General features: G+C 42.8%; 1 protein-coding gene across 1 annotated transcript; it reads left to right on the top strand.

The window, feature by feature from the left end:
- Window positions 1-530: 530 nt before the first annotated feature.
- Window positions 531-17963, top strand: slc35f4 (solute carrier family 35 member F4). The gene is made up of 7 exons (XM_022750880.1): window positions 531-868; window positions 14372-14672; window positions 15222-15441; window positions 15535-15660; window positions 15745-15937; window positions 16639-16728; window positions 17297-17963. Exons 1-7 carry the CDS (start codon window positions 640-642, stop codon window positions 17536-17538), a joined length of 1401 nt encoding a protein of 466 aa, XP_022606601.1. The 5' UTR covers window positions 531-639; the 3' UTR covers window positions 17539-17963.
- Window positions 17964-18045: the final 82 nt, after the last annotated feature.

Genomic DNA, 18045 nt, shown 5'->3' with positions numbered 1-18045 from the left:
TGTGAAAGGAAATAAAAGTAGGCTTCCTGAGAGAGAAGCTTATTTTAGATGAAGGAAGCTCACTTCAAAAAGAATCAAATATCAAGATCTAATTCGAATATTACAGGAATATCACAGTGAAGGCCACTTTAAAGTCAAAAGTTCTCTGAGGGTTTAGCATTATTATAGGAAAAGCATAGTGGTGCAATAAAAGGTTACCATGGCTGTCTGGATAAAAGACAATTAAAATACCATCAACTCATTACTGAACACAACAGAGGCGTATACACTAAATATTTAGAGATGCCACACATGTTTTCAAAAGCCTCTTGGGGAACTTGTTTTTATGAAGGCTATAATGATGTTGGCTCCTCTGCTCCCCACCGCTGACTACAGCCAATTATTTTTCCCTGTTTGATTGAATTCAGACAAAAAGCATGTGGTAGTAGTGACACGCCCCCTAGTGTTTCATGTCTGCCAGGTTACTGGAGTTTGATAACCTTGCTCTGCGTCCGGGAGCATCACTGAAGGAATGTGAATGAGGATTTGGATGTCCGCCTCCTGCCTGCTAATTGTTGATGCAACCCCGAGGGTCCCTCGCATGGTGGTGATCAGGGCTCGTCCCCGGTCTCTTCTCATCTCTGTCCGTCCGGACCTAAAATGATAAGCACCGAGAGTGTTTTGGAGAGTGGAGACCAGCCGTGCATCCGGCTGGAGCCCCTGAATAACACACACTTGCCGGGCAAGGCGACGCCGACCGGTGGCAGCCGCGCTGTCTTCGTGGACAGCAGCCCCAAAGTGACAGCCAACGGGGTGCACGACATAGAGGACCGGATTCTGAGGATCACCGGCTACTACGGCTACAACCCGGGATACTCCAGTCATAGAAGTGAGTGAAAAGATGCAAAGAAAACAAAGTAGGCTGATGGGATCATCAGTGGGTGCGACAGTGTCACGCATTTCTGTGCCAGGTGTGAGATCGCGTAAATTAAAGAGACCACAATTTTATGAGATTTTGATGAAAAACGTGTGTTTGAAGGGATTTTGTTCTGATAAAGAAAACAGAAAAAACACTGTTAATGCGGTGCCACTGGTGTGTGAAAGAATAATGCACGAATCTCTTTCCCTTGCGAATTAGTTTTTCATTTTTCATTTTAATTAAGCTATTGCAAACTCAGCTAAATGGGTTTTAATTATGGCTATAATGGAGCACCATGATGTCAATCAATGCCCCTATCAGCTGGTGGCTGGGGGATGCACTGGCCTATCCATCTCTCGCTCTCTCTCTTCCTTTCTCTCTCTCTCTCTCTCTCTCAGACACACACACACACGCACACACACACTCACATAGAGAAAGGGAGGGAGAGAGAGCGTATTAAAACAAATCTAACACTATCAAGCAATGCAATTACATGGCAAAGTGTCATGCACAAATTATGCTGCCATTTCAAATTCAGTTTCAGAGTTAATTATTTAAACTGTCGCCTAATGTTGTCCAGATCAAACACATGTTGATGAAACTCCGCAAACAGTCATTTACATGGCAGCCTCATATTGAATTCCAAATTAAAACAATCAATTTCCCAGTTGACAAATAGAGCAGCTGCTCCTGTGATGTACGTGAACACTGCCAGCTATTTCCTGAGATGCTTGAGCTATGACTTTGCTTCAATACATTAAGCTTCTCTATCATTTCCATTTGTCAATGTGGTTTTGATTGGTAGAGTAATGCTCTGAATTTTGCTGACACGAAGACAATGGCTGGGATTGGAGGAGAGAGCTGATGATGCACTTTGTACGGGGGTGATCTTTAAAATCTTGCCCTCCAGTTCTTTTACAGTGTGGCCTTATAACAGAGGAAAAGAGTAACCATTGCACTGCTGTGCGCACAGCTTTATGGTAATGAAGTAAGGTGTGCAGAGCATGATTTTACAAGGTTTATAGCAGTAGGGTAGCCAGAGACTCTCTCCTCTGTGTTATGTAATTGGCCCATACATTAGATAGTTTACAGTTGGAGAGAAACTAGCACTTTTCTTGAATAAATCCCCCCAAAAGTAAACTATCATCAATATGTGACCCTCTTGTGTTTCAGAGGCTGATACACTTCACCTCACATGAATTTGACTTGTCACGCAAGCTTTCCTAACATCACCCTCTGGCTGTTACATAAAAGCCCGACTACAAATTTATGACTTAGAAATACATGAAGAGGAGAGCGCAGTTCTCTCAATGTTATGACATCCTTCCCCAAATCTTCTACTGAACCTTGGCAATCTCTGACTTAATGCATTACTCTGACAAACCTGTTTTAAATCTCAGCGGAAATGAGTGAGTATGCAGATAGGGCCTCATTCAATCAAGAACAGTTCCAGCCGAGTCTCTGTTGGATGAGCTGAGAGCACCTCGGTGGATTTTTAAGATTGAGGCCGAGGAAAAGGAAATGAGTCCGTCTCTCATTAACTGACAGTTGCAGTAGATTAACCGTGAATGCAATCAGATTTCATTTGAGAATATATCCACTTGTCCAGATGAATCTATTGAAAGACTACCTGATTAACAAGGGGGTGCCCAAAACTTTAAATTGAAACAGAATCAAACAGCTTTAAGAGTTGAATGGCCTCTGACAAAGTGGCAAGATACTGAAAGTGAAAATTAGACAAATTAAACTCTCTAATGCCGTCCTATGTGAACTTGACTAATGATGTGAAATATAGAAGCCAGTTGAAAACACACCAACAAAGTGAGACATCATTCATTATGTTGATTGGTAATGAAATAGCTTAAATTTTTTCTTATTTATTGATGCCTGAATGCCAAGATACAGTAGGTGAATATTAACACATACTGTTACAAAATCCAGATAAGATTTTTTTTTTTTTTTTTTAAACTTCTACTGGTTTCAGCTCCTGAAATGTGAATATTTGCTGCCTTTTCATTGTCATATATCACAGTAAACACAATATGTTGTGGATTGTTGGTCGGACAAAACAAGACTCATAAGCACATCCCCTTGAGCTGTGGGAAGTTTTAACAGGCATTTTAAACATTTTCTGGAAATCCATAGACTAACTGATTGATTGATTAATCTAGTAATTGGCTGGCTATTCGATAGTGGAAATAATCGTTAGTTGCAGCCCTGGTTCTCAATATGCAGGCCTCTATCAGTCCCTTCTCGATGCCTGCTGCAGACTGTGGAGAGGAAAATGAAAGATGCGGTGTCGTCTGTGATGTAATTTCGGTTATAAGGAGCAGGTGTGGATTGTAATAACACCCATACCAAGCCCACAAAAGCCAGTGTATCTGCGAGCGGAGAGGTTATTTGATTTGAGAGACATTTCCCATTTCTCTGATAAAATACGCCATCTGTAGCCCCGCGTTTCTCCATCTATCCACCGGCAGATTTTTCTGCCAGAGTCAACAGAAGGTACTCCAGCTATTAAACATTATGTTGCTGGTGCTGCCAGCATCAAGTGGTCATGCACAGGCCCGTCCTCCCCTTAAATGTGTTTCTAATTCTCAGAAATATACGAATGTGAAAAGTCACATTCTCCACGGCCTGAGAGCGTCACATTTACTTACTTTGTTTTGTTTACACTATTGTAAACTTTGAGCTGGGAATCACGTGGCCCTCAAGCTGGTGAGTATCATTTTCCATAAAGGGTGACAAAGACAAAGGAGCACTTAAATAGAACAGTAGGCTCATGCTGCCAAGCCTATGGGGTAATGATATATTTAGTAAGATCCTGTTGCCAGTTTGTTGTTACTGCCTCTTGCCATCTGCGTTGAATAGGAAGATGCCTCTGAGGGGGATTGTGGACGACATTTGGTGACAGGGTGTAAGATGTAATACATACTGCACAGTTATGATATATTGGCGTACGTGCAGGGACAAGACAAGAAGGTAAAAGCCAATCTAAGTAAGGAAGGTATGGTATTTCCTATTGCACCACCTTAATAGCACAACTACGAAAATGTGCACAAGAGAAAAACTGAAATGAAATTGATTTTAAATCAATTTAAAAAGAATTGTAACAGCACCCACTTGGCTCCTGCTAGACCGGACAACAATGGTGTGAGCAGTAAAAGCTTCCTCAGCATCCCCTGGAAAGCCATTACAATAATTTGCTGTGTTCTGAATAGTTAATTTAGAAAAGGGCAAGTCTGTAGTGCTGGCATGCTCCTTGCTGGGTAAATAGGTACGGCGCAGGAAGAATGACAGGTATTTGTGGTGGCGTTCCCGCTCAGCGCTGTGTCTGTGTTGCTCACCACCGGCATCACAGCAAGACAACGGCACACGCAGGCACTCAGGAAAATCATGAAGGCAACCATCTATCACAATGCAGTGAGTTTATATGTGCACTTCAGTCCGCAGAAAAAGTGTAGAGTGAAACAAGAAGGTAGACACACTGTTGAGTCCATTCATGCTTGTACTGATTCATTTCACTTTGCAATGTTAAAAAACCATTTAAGGCCAGTGTTAACAGCAGGTGAATCTTCCCTTTCCTCCTCAAGGTCAAACATCCTGTACGTGCATGCACTTATTTTGGACTGTCCCGTTCCCATGCCTGTTCACTCTGTGCTATTTATAACCAACCCGGCATCGAATGGGATATGAGCTTTGCCTGAACGACTCCTGGAGTGCTGTTACTCTCGCATGCTCCTGGGAATGAACAGAAACACCCTGCAACTAATGGGCCCAATCTTTCTCCCCAGGAGTTACTGAACCGCTTGCTCTCATGCCACAGTGCTATTGGTCATGTGTTGTAGTGCTATATGTTGTGGGTGTCTAAATATTTTGGCTGGCGCGGCATTTTGCTTCATGGTTGAGATTTTCTGTGATCCAAAAGTAATATTACATAATATAAGAGTACAACATGTGTAATGTGCCGAGTACACACAACAGTCTTGTCAGCAGCCTAACACTGCCCTCATGTGGTCTCTTAATCCAACAACAACAATAAAGTGACCGCCCACATCTTCCAGTGAAATGTCAGACAGTAATAAACATCAGTACTTACTACTTAGTCTAATTACTACCTCCGTGTATAAATTATCATGAAGAGACTAATACATTTTATCTCACATTTTATTGTGTCAGCACTGCTTCACACACATCGTGCTGTTCCAGTTTACTACCTATGAAAAATGCTCATATTGATCCCATTAAACCCATTCCACTGTTATAAAAGATGCTTAATATCATATATATATATATCCAGGGGAAAGATAAAGTTTCATTTTCATTTTTCAGAGAGGGGTCCTGACTTAATCACCATATGACTTTGTCTTGCAGAGGAGCCCCGTATCAAAATCTAGCTTTAAGACCTTAAGGACATTTTGCTGAGTTGTGTTTAATCAAACTGCCATAAAGTGACACAGGTGGCACCAGGTCGTACTCTAACATAGGAGTACTGCTTGGTGTCTGGGCAAAGAATGAAGCTGCCATCTCCAGTAAAATCTGGAGATGTGTGCTATGCACTTATTGATAACTCGGAGGTGACTAGGTGCATACACAAATACACAACACTGCACATGTAGTACTACAACATATGACCAATAGCACAGTGACGTGAGTAAAGGTCAGAGGCTCTGTAAATCTCCTATGAGGAAACACAGCACCTATTACTTAGACTTATTACTGACAGGCTAATCCAGCCACGTTCTGTCTAATAATGTCCCTGCCACATGGGATAACCCACAGACTTCACCTTGAATAGTTTTCATCAGAACATCTTTCTACTGGAGAAATAGGCCGTATAAAAACTGTCTGTAAGCGATGTCTGTGAATTGTTTCTGAGACACATTGATGAGTTTTACAAATGCATGTTGTCAGTGCTTTGAGAACAACACTGCAAATAAAAATCCGTTCACTGCAACTGGTGGATGTAAGATTTTCAGCAGCGGATATATCAAAACCTCATCTCACCAAACTGAAACTATATGCATAACAAGACACCACCAAGGATAAGTGAGAACCTGGTGAACTGAGTGGAGAATTGTTTTATATAGACTCATCTATCCTCATGTCCCCTGTCTATGCACCTGTAATGCAAGCCATCATATTCACCACTAGGTGTCCTCATCTTCCAATGATCCAACTACTTTGAGTTGAGTTGATGAGTTGAAGAGATCCAGTGAATGGAAACACATCAAACAGCCAGAACTTCATTCAGAGGTTGTCCTGTCCCCATTTCTGCCACAATCAGCATCCTTCAGCCCTCTTCTTTGCTCCTGCTCCTGATGTGATGGGGAACAGAGACGTGCTAAAGACAAAGAGCCTTGCACCATACACTGAGGAGCATGTGTTAATCTAAATGACAAAAGAGCATGAATGGGTTTGGAGCATCAGTGTGCACAGGACACCCACTGTTGCTATGGAGGTAAAGAGGGAGGACGCTGTACCATTTTGTGCTTTGATCTCAGATGCAACTGCGCCATTGTGTTATATACACTCGGTTTCCTGTTTATTAGGTACACCTAGCTAGGTTATACAAGGTCCTGATGTTTGGGTTTTGGTCCAAACTGCTTTAGAAAAGTGTCGGTGCATTTTTTTGGAGCTGTAATTTAAGGCGCTTTTGAATTCTAGTGTAGTGTGGAGGTGCGCAATTGGCCATGTTGGATATGATGCTGTTGGTCTGTGGAAGTGGTTAAAGGACAGAAAAATGAATTGAAAATGAGTGCTGAATACTCTCCTTCTCTTTTCAGGTGTGGATGTGAAGGAGTGAATCTGTGAGCTGGCATTGAACTGCTGTTTTAAGCTAAAGTTAGATTCCTAAAAACAGCACCAAGACAGAATAGAGAGAGAAACAATCCCCTCCTAATATTTGAGATTGAACTGTGGCCTCCTGATGCACCCGTGCTCCAGGTATTTCTCTTAATCTGATAGCGATTAGCATCCTGGGCTCTGCTGACTGGACTGTTTCTCTGTCCCCTCCCTGTCTAGCTGTTGGCTCCGCTCATCAGCAGGGCTATTTTTAAGTTTAACCCTCCTTGTCTCAGGGGATCCATACCCCCAGCTCATCCCCTGCTTACACCTGACCAAACATTAGTCTCAGCCACACTTGCCTCACACACTTAACGCACAAACATTTTGAAACAAGGCTGAACCTCACGACATCGCTTAATGCATTTGCATTAGCGTTGCACTCGTTCTGTCGCACTGAGTGATGAAATAAGTGTACCACGGCATTGTCCTAAAAAAATATGACAACAGGGTGTTGCTATTTCAAGGTGTCACGCCAATATTGAATTCTGCATTCAAACAAACAAATTACCATGGTGTTACTGGAATGTGGCCCTGCATTTTTCCATTGTAACAAACCAGAACTGTGCTGTTTTCTGCTCTCTCTCTCTCTCTCTCTCTCTCTCTCTCTCTCTGTCACCCTGAAGAATGCACAGACAAATACTCTGATCTGCTATTCTCTCTATACAAGTGCCAGATCTTTGGCTGATGAGAACTGGAGAGTGGAGACAGGCGAGAAGGGAGGGGCTCAGGGTGATACCGATATAATGACAGAGATCCTGGAGCAGACATGACTGCACAACAGCACTCATTTAGTATTCGTAACTAACCAACTTAGACAAAGGGCCATTGCACCTACTGTGTTGCATGTTTGCTTTGAATGCTTTCTCTTTCTCAGGTCATAGTGCCGCTGTTCCTGGCTTGGCTAGTATTGATTTTACTGGTGAGAGGGTGAACACTGCATAGCACAGGTTATATTAAGATTGTATTACAGGCTGCGAGGCCTCATGTGTCTGACCGCACACTGATATGTCATTGATGTAAAGGCGCGAGCAACATTTAGCTCCATTAAATCTTTGGGTAGATAAACCACAGCTCGAGATAGAATGGTAGAAGGGCTTTCCTTGAGATGGAAACAGTCCTGTGGCTGACTCACATGGCCCAGACTGACACGCCTGAGGTCCACATTGGCTGTTGATGGGAGGGTTTCCCATGACTGTGCAACAATGATGGAAATAATATTGAAATCTTTTATTAAAATAGCAGCATCACAATATAGATATTTAATGTAAAAACTCACCACTGGTTAACCGAGCCCGGTAAGGTAAGCGCCTACAATGGGCATGTGAGCATCACAAATCTGGACCATGGAACAATGGAAGAAGGTGGCCCAGTCTGATGAATCACATTTTCTTTTATATCATGTGTGTGGGTGGCCATGTGTGTGTACAGCGTTTACCTGGGGAAGAAGATGGCAGCAGGATGCACTATGGGAAGCACGCAATCCGGAGGAGGCAGTGGGATGCTCTGGGCAATGCTGTGCTGGGAAACATAATGTGGATGTTAATTTGACACGTACAAATACCTTATCATTATTCCACACGAAAAACTTCAGAGGTCTTGTGGAGTCCAAGTCAAAGTTGTTTTGCAGCATGAGGGAGACCTACACAATATTAGGCAGGCGGATTTAATGTTGTGGCTGATCTGTATATAAACCATGTACTTTTATTAAGTGGGGTTATTCATCATTGTTGCTCTGATTCTTTTAGAACCGACATCAGAGCAGAGTCTTTTCTGCCAAATCTAACTCTATAAACATTATGTGTCGAGTTGTTGACGTAGTGGACCGTACTTGTTGTTAGGGATCCGGATTCTGCTAGGTCTAAATGTTGGCTAGTTTAAACTCTATACCAGGGGCCTCCAACCTTTTTTCCTCTCAGAGCTACTTTGAAAAAATTGAAGACCCTGAGAACTACTCATGTTTTATATTACTGGTTATATTTATTCATATATCGAACATAACGCAACTCTTTTGACTGACAATTGACATATAATTATTTGGTGTTGAGTGGGATTGTGTATTTGACTGAATGATTTGCAGTAGATTTAGGTTTATACAATCAGTACAATATTCTCTGAACCTTTGGGCAAGCTATTCTAAAAAGGGGGGCGAGCTACTGGTAACTCATGAGCAATGTGTTGAAGACCACTGCTCTATACTCTATACAGTCTTCTTACTTTCTGCCATCAGATAAATTTGGTTGAGTAAATAGTGCATGGTCAGGTCAGTAACAGATAACTAGGAGGTGGTTAAGATTCATGGGACTAATTCTTGATTTAAAGTTGTAAATGTTGTTAAGCTTTCAGTACGAATACAAACACTGGTTCTGTACCTTAAAATGTATTCCTTTTAAAATTTGGATCACTATCTCCTACATGCAATCTGTGTGCAGCATCTGCATAGCTTATCACAGTGGAGGTGTGTAGACATGCAGTAGTGGTGTGAGGATTATGTGGGTAGAGAGGGCTTCTTATCCCTCTTCTAAATACTGAGAGCACTAAAATTACCTCAGTGTATGACAGAATTAACATCTATGGGGTTGTCATGTATTTGTGTGTAGTGCGGGTGCCGTAGTTTTTTGTCTTTTTCAGAGCTCAATTGATTAATATTGCAGTGGTGAAGCCAACAGTAGAGAGCTCTACTAATAATCCGACTCTCAAGGAGTAGTGAAGAGCAGGAGATGTGCCAAGAGGAGAGAGAGAGAGAGAGAGTCATTGGAAGACAGAGGACAAGAGTGGATAGAGCGAGACAAGGAGGGAAGGGGTGAGGAGAGCCTGGTCAGGTAGAAAGGGGAGGGGAGGAGGACGGAGGAAAGGAGGAGGCAGCAGCTAACGCAGCATAATTAGCCTGGGCTGCTTGGTTACCTTTCAAACAAAGCTGCTGATTTGTGGAGCAAAGGAAGAGGAGGGGAAAAGCTAGTGAGACAGATAGAAAAGAGGAGGAGGAGGATAGAGAGAGATGAGGGGAGTGATTGCACCATGCCACACACACTTGAAGCTCAGTCTCCCTTGGAGACAGTGCCAGCGCTGGATCACAGTATGACAGTGAAACAGTAGAGTCTCCACTTCACTGCACTTTCACTGAGCTTTCTCCACTGAGCTGTGTCACTATCCAGACAGACAGAGAGAGAGAGGGAGACAGAGAGAGAGAGAGCACCAGTTACAGTGAGAGCCCTGGGCTGGAGAGGAACGGAGAGTCAGGACTGGAGTGCTGGAAGAAGACAGAAGAGTTGACAGAGATCTGGGAGGAGGGGGGAGACCAAGAGCGTGAAGAAGAAGCGGAGGAGTCAGGAGTCTGAGGATGCACAGAGCTAGCGGGACGAGCTGCTGAGCGTGCAGCAGACCAGGCGCGCACACGCGCACACACACACACACACACGCGCACACACACACACACACACGCGCACACACACACACACACACGCGCACACACACACACACACACGCGCACACACACACACACACACGCGCACACACACACACACACACACACACACACACTTCCAAGGGAAGGACAGTGTGTTGTGCCCCCAGTGGAGGATGAAGAAGCATTCAGCCCGAGTGGCTCCTCTCAGCTCGTACAGCACTCAGGTCCTGACCTGCCCCGTCTCTGAAGGTAAACTGAAAGAACCAGAGGCCCAGCACGTAAACTGTGTATACGTGTGTGTGTGTGTGTGTGTGTGTGCATGCTAGCATGAGATGAGTTATTGGCAGCATTAGCTCCGATAGGCTGCTTAAAACTATGGAGTACTTTTATTTTTATAGCCCACAAAACAACATTGTTTCCATGTGCAAGGCATTAAGCTATGTGCAGCAATGTGTCATATAATGCACAGGTATTCATAAGAAATACTAGTGTGATGTGGTTGTTTACTACTTAAATCTGTGGTATGTTGCATTAACTTTGAACATCTTAGAAAAATAAGCAAAGACCAACTGTTGAATTGTGTCTTTTCACCAAGACTTTCTGACAGTTTTTCCTCTCGATGGTGCAGAGACACATTAGTATCATTTCAGATTCCTGCTGGCAGAGCTGAGAAGCTAAACGTGTTGACAGGAAGTGTAGTTGTAGCAGGAGCATATGTTTGGTTGTTTCTGGCTGCCCTGTGTGGCCCAGCACTGATGTTGGAAAAAAAAAACAAAAAAAAAAAAACAGGCCCAACTCAGCTGCTTTCACATCTGTTCATTCCTCATCACTAAAAGCCTTGACTTCACCTAAACCCCCCCCCCCACCTTTTACTTTTGTAACAGAGATTAGAGAGAGATACCGCTAAATACCCTTTCATTAGTATCATCAGAACCATTCCACATGGTCTGACCTAATTTGGGTAAAGGCTTCATGCTGTTTGACCTGTAGTAAGCCTGCTGAGCGCAGCAGACGTGACTGCGAGCTTCAGATTGGATTCAGCAGGGCTCCATCCATCAATGTCACTGGCGTGCAGCGTCAGTGGCGAGGATAAAACACAGAATGGATTGAAATGTGAGGTTCGAGCAGCGTACTGCGTCACACAGAGAGGATAAGCGCTGTTAATGGGTGCCAGTAGTGAACGATACTTTGCAGCACTGTGATTTGAAATGAAATGGTATAGTGTTAATGCTTTGAAATACACTTCTATGAAACTATAGTGAGCTAACTGGCTACTGAATCTATTGAAATACACATTTTCAAATTCTAAAGAGTAATGTATTGTGTTTGGATCTTTAAATGCTGTTTTTTCTACACCAGTATCAGTATCAGTATGGATTGTTGTTCGATAGAGGTGGAAAAGAGCTTGTCTCAATTTCAAATTTAGGTACATACTATAAGCAGTTATTCTAGCTTCTTTGTTAATATTTAGCTGTATTTTTGGAGTGTCTATATTTCAACTTTGAACTATTTATTCATACTTCATATGATGTTATCACATTTTAACTACTCAAACCTTTGGAATATGAATGTTTCCTACCAAAACAAACATCCTCAGGTTCTCCTTTGCAACTTTTTAGCAGCATTATTAGTCAGCAATAACACTGTCTGTTATGAGAATACAATTTTGGCCTGAAGAGCTGCTTTCTTGAGGCAGGGGAATATTCAAGTTATAATATTACTGCATATTGGCAACAGATCAGCCTGTAGTGGCTTTTACTTCAGCACAGAAGAGCAGGTATCCAACACTAAAAGGTTTTGGTTTTGTCAGTGCTGTGAAACACAAACCATCTTGCTGGGTGGATGAGGAAAAAGCAGACGTAAAGACAGAAAGAATAAAAGAGCAGATTCTCTCTTGCAGTGATATCAGATTTCACTTTTCCAGTTAGAAACCACCAAGCTCATTAGGTTGATTAAGAATCCTTGCTGTGACCGAATGTAATTAGACCAAATCCCTCGATGATCCTGTAGAAACGAATCTGTATCGTGTTGAACATTTTGCTTTCACTGCATACTGCAGCTCTGCTTCCAGCTGGGATATATTGTAAGGTGAAACATTTTAACTGAGGTTTTTATCTGAGAGATTTTGGTGATAGATTCATTGCGACATATAGTTTGAAATGAGATATTTTTTGGTCTCTTGCTTCAAACATTAGCTTGAGTGGGAAATTTTGGGAAATTTTAGGTCTGCAGTGTGGGCAGGACTAGTGCTGCACTGACGCAGTGGTGGAAACTAATCACATTTACTACAAGTACTTTACTTAAGTACAGTTTTAAGAAACTTGAGTATTTTCATTGTATGCTCTTTTATCTTTTAACCCCAATATACTTTACATCAAAGTACTGTACTTCCTACTCCATTTTTTTTAAAATCCAGACTGACTGGATCATTTTCAAATTAAGATTTTACACAAAAACTTATGAGTTTATAAAATACATTGCATTGTATTTGGGTTTGAGGCCCAAAGAGGTAAAAGTATCCAATATTTCACAAATATGAGAGAAAAGTCCTGAATCTAAACATAAATCTGTGTCGCATTTCTTCTCCCTAGCCTCATTTATCATCTGACAAAGCCTGAGATTTGTCTTTTGACTTTTCCCAAGGGTGGGAACCACTAAACTATACATCCACCTTGACCAGCTGCAACACTAAATTCCTACTTACATATTGATGCATCAGTATTAACAGTCTAACAATGTAAAATATGAAAATATATCAGTCACAGGTGCCAGTTTTCTGCATAGTGAGCACTTTTACTTTTGATACTACAGTTACATTTAGCTGCTAACACTTCTGTATTTTTAAGATTTCAAATGCAGGAATTTTACTTGTATGGGGCATTTTTACATTGTGGTTTCAGTGCGTTTATTTACGTTGAGACTCTGACTGCATCTTCCACCTCTGCACTGTGACGGTGACTCTCTATCTGCAATTTCATATTCACCACTCTTTCTTGGGTAACACAGCTACAGCCATCACTTAACTCTAATACTCCTCCTGGGTGCCAGCAATGATCTCATGTATTCATTAGGTTTACCACATAAGTTTGACAGGACTGTTGAGTTACCCTCTCGGGGGAAGACACTAAAAAACTTACATTGTGATTAAAGGTTTAGTGGCATTTTCTTCTGTTTGCGTCCAATAAACAGGGCAGCTACACACATTAGATGGTACAAAGTGGCATCTCACCACACTTTAGGGAAACAACTGAAACTGCTACCAGTATTCTACACACACTGATTACTTGATCAGAGAGTTGGTGCTCCTCACACTGTGTACAGGTTCCTTTTGGACAAAAGAAAGAACTGTTTACTTGTGGGGACAATTCGCTTTCATTATACATGTCAGTGATGTTACTTGTGCTACCATTGCTTCACTTCCTGCTGAGGTCAAAAGACTATCAGATACAATAATGAGCAACCCTGAGATGTCCCCACCGCTGTAGAGGGGACATATGAGTTCCAGTCTAGTATCTGTAGCCATGGTGGAAATGGCAGAGCTTCACATGCTGAGCTAGCAAAGAGAGCACAGGCAGCAAACAGCCAGCACATGTCATCTTTTATTCCTGCCCTGGTGTAAATTGATCACACTGTTGAAAGATAAAGAACGGATGTGAGCTCTCTCCGGAAATGCTCACACACACTGCACCTCACAAATTCTACTGCAAGGCCACAAAGGCACTGGGCCAGATCTATCTATCTATCTATCTATCTATCTATCTATCTATCTATCTATCTATCTATCTATCTATCTATCTTTTTAGATTTTACCAACAGTCAAAACAGAGGCTGTCAAGGTCGACATGACTTTCTCATGGAATGTCATGTGGTTAGGTTTACTCTGTGAACACCTGACCACAACGGGTGTACAGCATGTGCTGCATCATGAGGCAACAAAGCTATTTATGACATGCACAGCCATGATGCTAACCCAACACATTTTAAAAAAAGCTTTGCCTCATGCATTAGTGCCTCTACAGCAAACTGTGGTAGTGATCACAAAGGACGATTGATCAATAAATGCTTATGGGCTGGACCCCAGCCCGGGAGTCTTACTGTAGGCTACATCATAGCATATATATAAAGATTTTACAACACGTTGTTTAATATTTGTGATGCTTATCGAAGTTTGGACAGCAGAGAAGCTACAATACCTTTTCTTTTCTCCTCTTGTCTCTCGTCAGGAGAGGATGGTTCGGAGTCGCATGCTGAGACACCAGGCAGCGAGAGCAGCGGAGAGAGCCGATCCTACCAGACCTGCACCAACACAGCCATGAAGGTGCTGGGTGGTCTGCTGATGGTGCTGTGTGTGTCATCCTCCTGGGTGGGCACCACTCAGGTGGTGAAGCTGACCTTCCAGTCGTTTTCCTGTCCCTTCTTCATTTCCTGGTTCAGCAGCAACTGGAACATCCTCTTCTTCCCCATCTACTACTCTGGACATGTGGTCACCACACGGGAGAAGCAGACCCCCATACAGAAATTCAGGTAATTTGCCTATAAAATCAAATTTTAATTCAACAAAAGAAAAAAAAAGAAAAAAAGAACATGAATGCTTGCCACTGTTAAAAAGGAACTGTAACACAAAGTAAGTTTTTGTCCACATTATAAATGCGGTGGAATGAAAATGAAAGAAGCCTCCTTTAAGGGACATTTACATTCAGCGGTGTCAGTTACGTCAGACACCAAAATAAAGGGAAATTATGTGGTAGTTATGTCTCAGTTTAGATAATTGTGCTGGCAATATTCATCAAGGTTATCCCGACTTTAAACTCAGCAGCACAAGTAGGCAAAGCTCAAGCCTGGTACCAGTTGTTCATGAAAGCTCTGCTAGTGGCCCCTAGAGGCCCTGGTGCTCTTTTACACTCAACTGGAACAAAATGAAACCATCTGACTGTCCATGAGGAACCAGGCCACTAAGCAACCAACATTTCCATCCTCACAATATGGTAGCAAGGCTAAAACTGACAAACAAAAACACTGTTCCAAGAGGAAAAACCGGATGACATGACTTCCTGTGGTGTTTCTCTCCAACAGGGAGTGCAGCAAGCTCTTTGGGGAAGATGGGATGACGCTCAAGCTTTTTGTAAAGAGGACAGCACCTTTTTCAATCCTGTGGACACTGACCAACTACCTGTATCTCCTGGCCTTGAAGAAACTGACCGCCACTGACGTCTCTGCACTCTACTGCTGCCACAAGGCCTTTGTCTTTCTCCTGTCCTGGATCGTCCTCAAGGATCGGTTCATGGGTGTTCGGGTCTGTATGAAAACAAATTATTCTGTTGAAGACAATTCCTCATACTTCAGGGAGATACCGATGTCACTGATGGTTCTTGATCTCTACCTGCAGATTGTGGCAGCCATAATGGCTATCACAGGTATTGTCATGATGGCCTATGCAGACGGTTTCCATGGTGATTCCTTTGTGGGCGTGGCATTGGCTGTGGGCTCAGCCTCAACATCAGCTCTATATAAGGTCTGACTGCTAAGCATATCACAGGTTGAAGTTTGTGTCGTTCAGTACCTGATATAAACTGAATGTTGTCTCCTCACCATCTAGGTGTTGTTCAAGATGTTCCTGGGCAGCGCCAACCTGGGAGAGGTGGCTCACTTCCTTTCCACCATGGGCTTCTTCAACCTCATCTTCATCTCCTGTGTGCCCCTCATCCTCTACTTCACCAAGGTAGAGCACTGGGGCTCACTGTCCTCACTGCCCTGGGGATACCTGTGTGGACTGGCAGGACTGTGGCTGGGTGAGAGTGCATACACATCCTGAGGAAGCGTGAGGATCATGGTTTCTGCCATGTATATCCATGAACAAAGCATATTCATTTGTTTTATGGCTGTAAATAACAGTTATTTTCGTCATTGGTTAAATTATTAAGTTATTAAGTTCTATATTAGAAGGTGCCATGTGGAGTTTTCTTGAAAAGTTGTGTTCTTATTGTGTGTTTCTCACCAAAAGACTTTGTGTGTATTTTTGAGGTCTAAACATATTGAATGCATTTTCATCCTCATAAAATATTTGTAAAGCAGATTTTTTGAAATATTAAAATTTTACATTGTTTCTATTCATGTGCACTTGCTAGCTACTCTCCACGAGCTACTTTTTGTTGGTGATTGCTATGTGTTTTCTTTTTGTTTGTTTTTTTTATGCATGTAACCGCCACATCATTGTGCATCTGCATGTGCATCTGCATGTGCATGACTCAAATAAAACATGGAAGAACACTACCAGTGTTCAAAAACTCCACAGGGTACCCAATCAATATAGATATCCATAATCAATACTCTGCGGTTTTGTATATTAAACATAGAAAATCCCAGAGCCCCAGCTGACATTACAGTAGATAGTCTGTCTGACGAACAATCCAAAACCTAAAGATATTCAGTTTAATATCATAGATATACATTTGTACTTCAGTATTTTCAACTTCTTTCATGTCTTTTTCAGTGTTCAACATCTTGGTCCATGTTGGTGTGGTGCTGACTTACCCCATTCTCATCTCCATAGGGACGCTGCTCAGTGTGCCGGGCAATGCAGGTAGGGGTTCTTTATATGCAAGTATTACTTCCGATTTACTGATTATTATTTCTTGATCATTACGGTGGAAATTAAAATGATTGTGAAATTAGAGCGAGTGGCCACACATGCTGTGGCTTTGTATTGAGAGGTCAGCACTTAGGGCCACTGAGGCAAACACATTACACAGCAAGCCTGCCTCTCACGTCCTGGAAACCCAATCATCAATGTGCTTCAACAGACCCTGCAACTATTCTCTCGCTGAGGGAGGATCAGGTTGCCAAGGCGACACTAAATGCCTGCAGACGAGTTCTTTTCTTTAACCACGATGGACTGTATGAAGGACAGTGGGTTACGCCAACTTGTCCCAGGGCTCCAGACCGCAAAAACACAAGAGGATGAAGCGGATCGCTTGTGCTGATTATAAGCCGCATTTGCTGCACTCATCCCCTACAGCCGCAGTGTCCTGTGGTTTATCTTACTTTATGTAATTAATCTCAGTTTGTTTTTGTTTTTCTCCCCCCTCCTCCCCACCCTCTCTCCCTGTCCCGCTCCCTCTCTTGTTCCTGTCTTTCTTCACCTGCCGTAGCCGTAGATGTTTTGAAACACGAGGTGATCTTCAGTGTGGTGCGCCTGGCAGCCACCTGCATCATCTGCCTGGGCTTCTTGCTGCTGCTGCTGCCTGAGGAGTGGGACTCAGTCACACTGCGTTTCCTGGCCACCATCGCAGACAAGAAGTCAGAGGAACACGGCGAGGAGCTCACAGAGTCCAGCGTCCACACTCGAAGCCGCAGTCGAGCAAACGGCACTGTCTCCATTCCCTTGGCGTGACATGGCTGAGTCTGCCAGTTGTCTTCGTTAACCAGTCCTGAAGCCCTGTCTGCTCATGTTCCTCCATTGCCCACCCAGGAGGTGTGGCGGGATGTCCGGTCCACATGGACTCATTATCAGGAAGACAGGAAGTAGTGTCTTGAACTTTTAAACTTCACTCTGGAGGTGCATCTCTGCCTCCGTCACTTCACTTCAGGAGGGGGAAAGAGAACATTTATGGATTTTGCTAATTGAAAGGGTGGAAAGTGTTATTTACTTTCTTGAAATACTTGCCACGCTCAGTCCCATTCCTCGCACGCACCCAAACCAAGAGCTGACTAGCCTCCCCTGACCTGCTCTGCAGACTGTATTCTGTGAATATAAATATTGGCAGAGCCAGTTTGGCTCAATCTTATATGTATTTACGATATTTATTTAGAGCTGTATCAATAAGAGTATTAATTTGAAGTCTTATTGAATAGCATTATATACAAGAATGGCAATTATACTATGTGTAATGTACAGGCT

Source organism: Seriola dumerili, unplaced genomic scaffold (genome assembly GCF_002260705.1).
Source record: "Seriola dumerili isolate Sdu_G_001 unplaced genomic scaffold, Sdu_1.0 BDQW01000149.1, whole genome shotgun sequence".
Classification (NCBI taxonomy): Eukaryota; Metazoa; Chordata; class Actinopteri; order Carangiformes; family Carangidae; genus Seriola; species Seriola dumerili.
The sequence above is the reverse complement of the archived record's forward strand: the minus strand, read 5'-3'. Positions and strand labels throughout refer to the sequence as shown.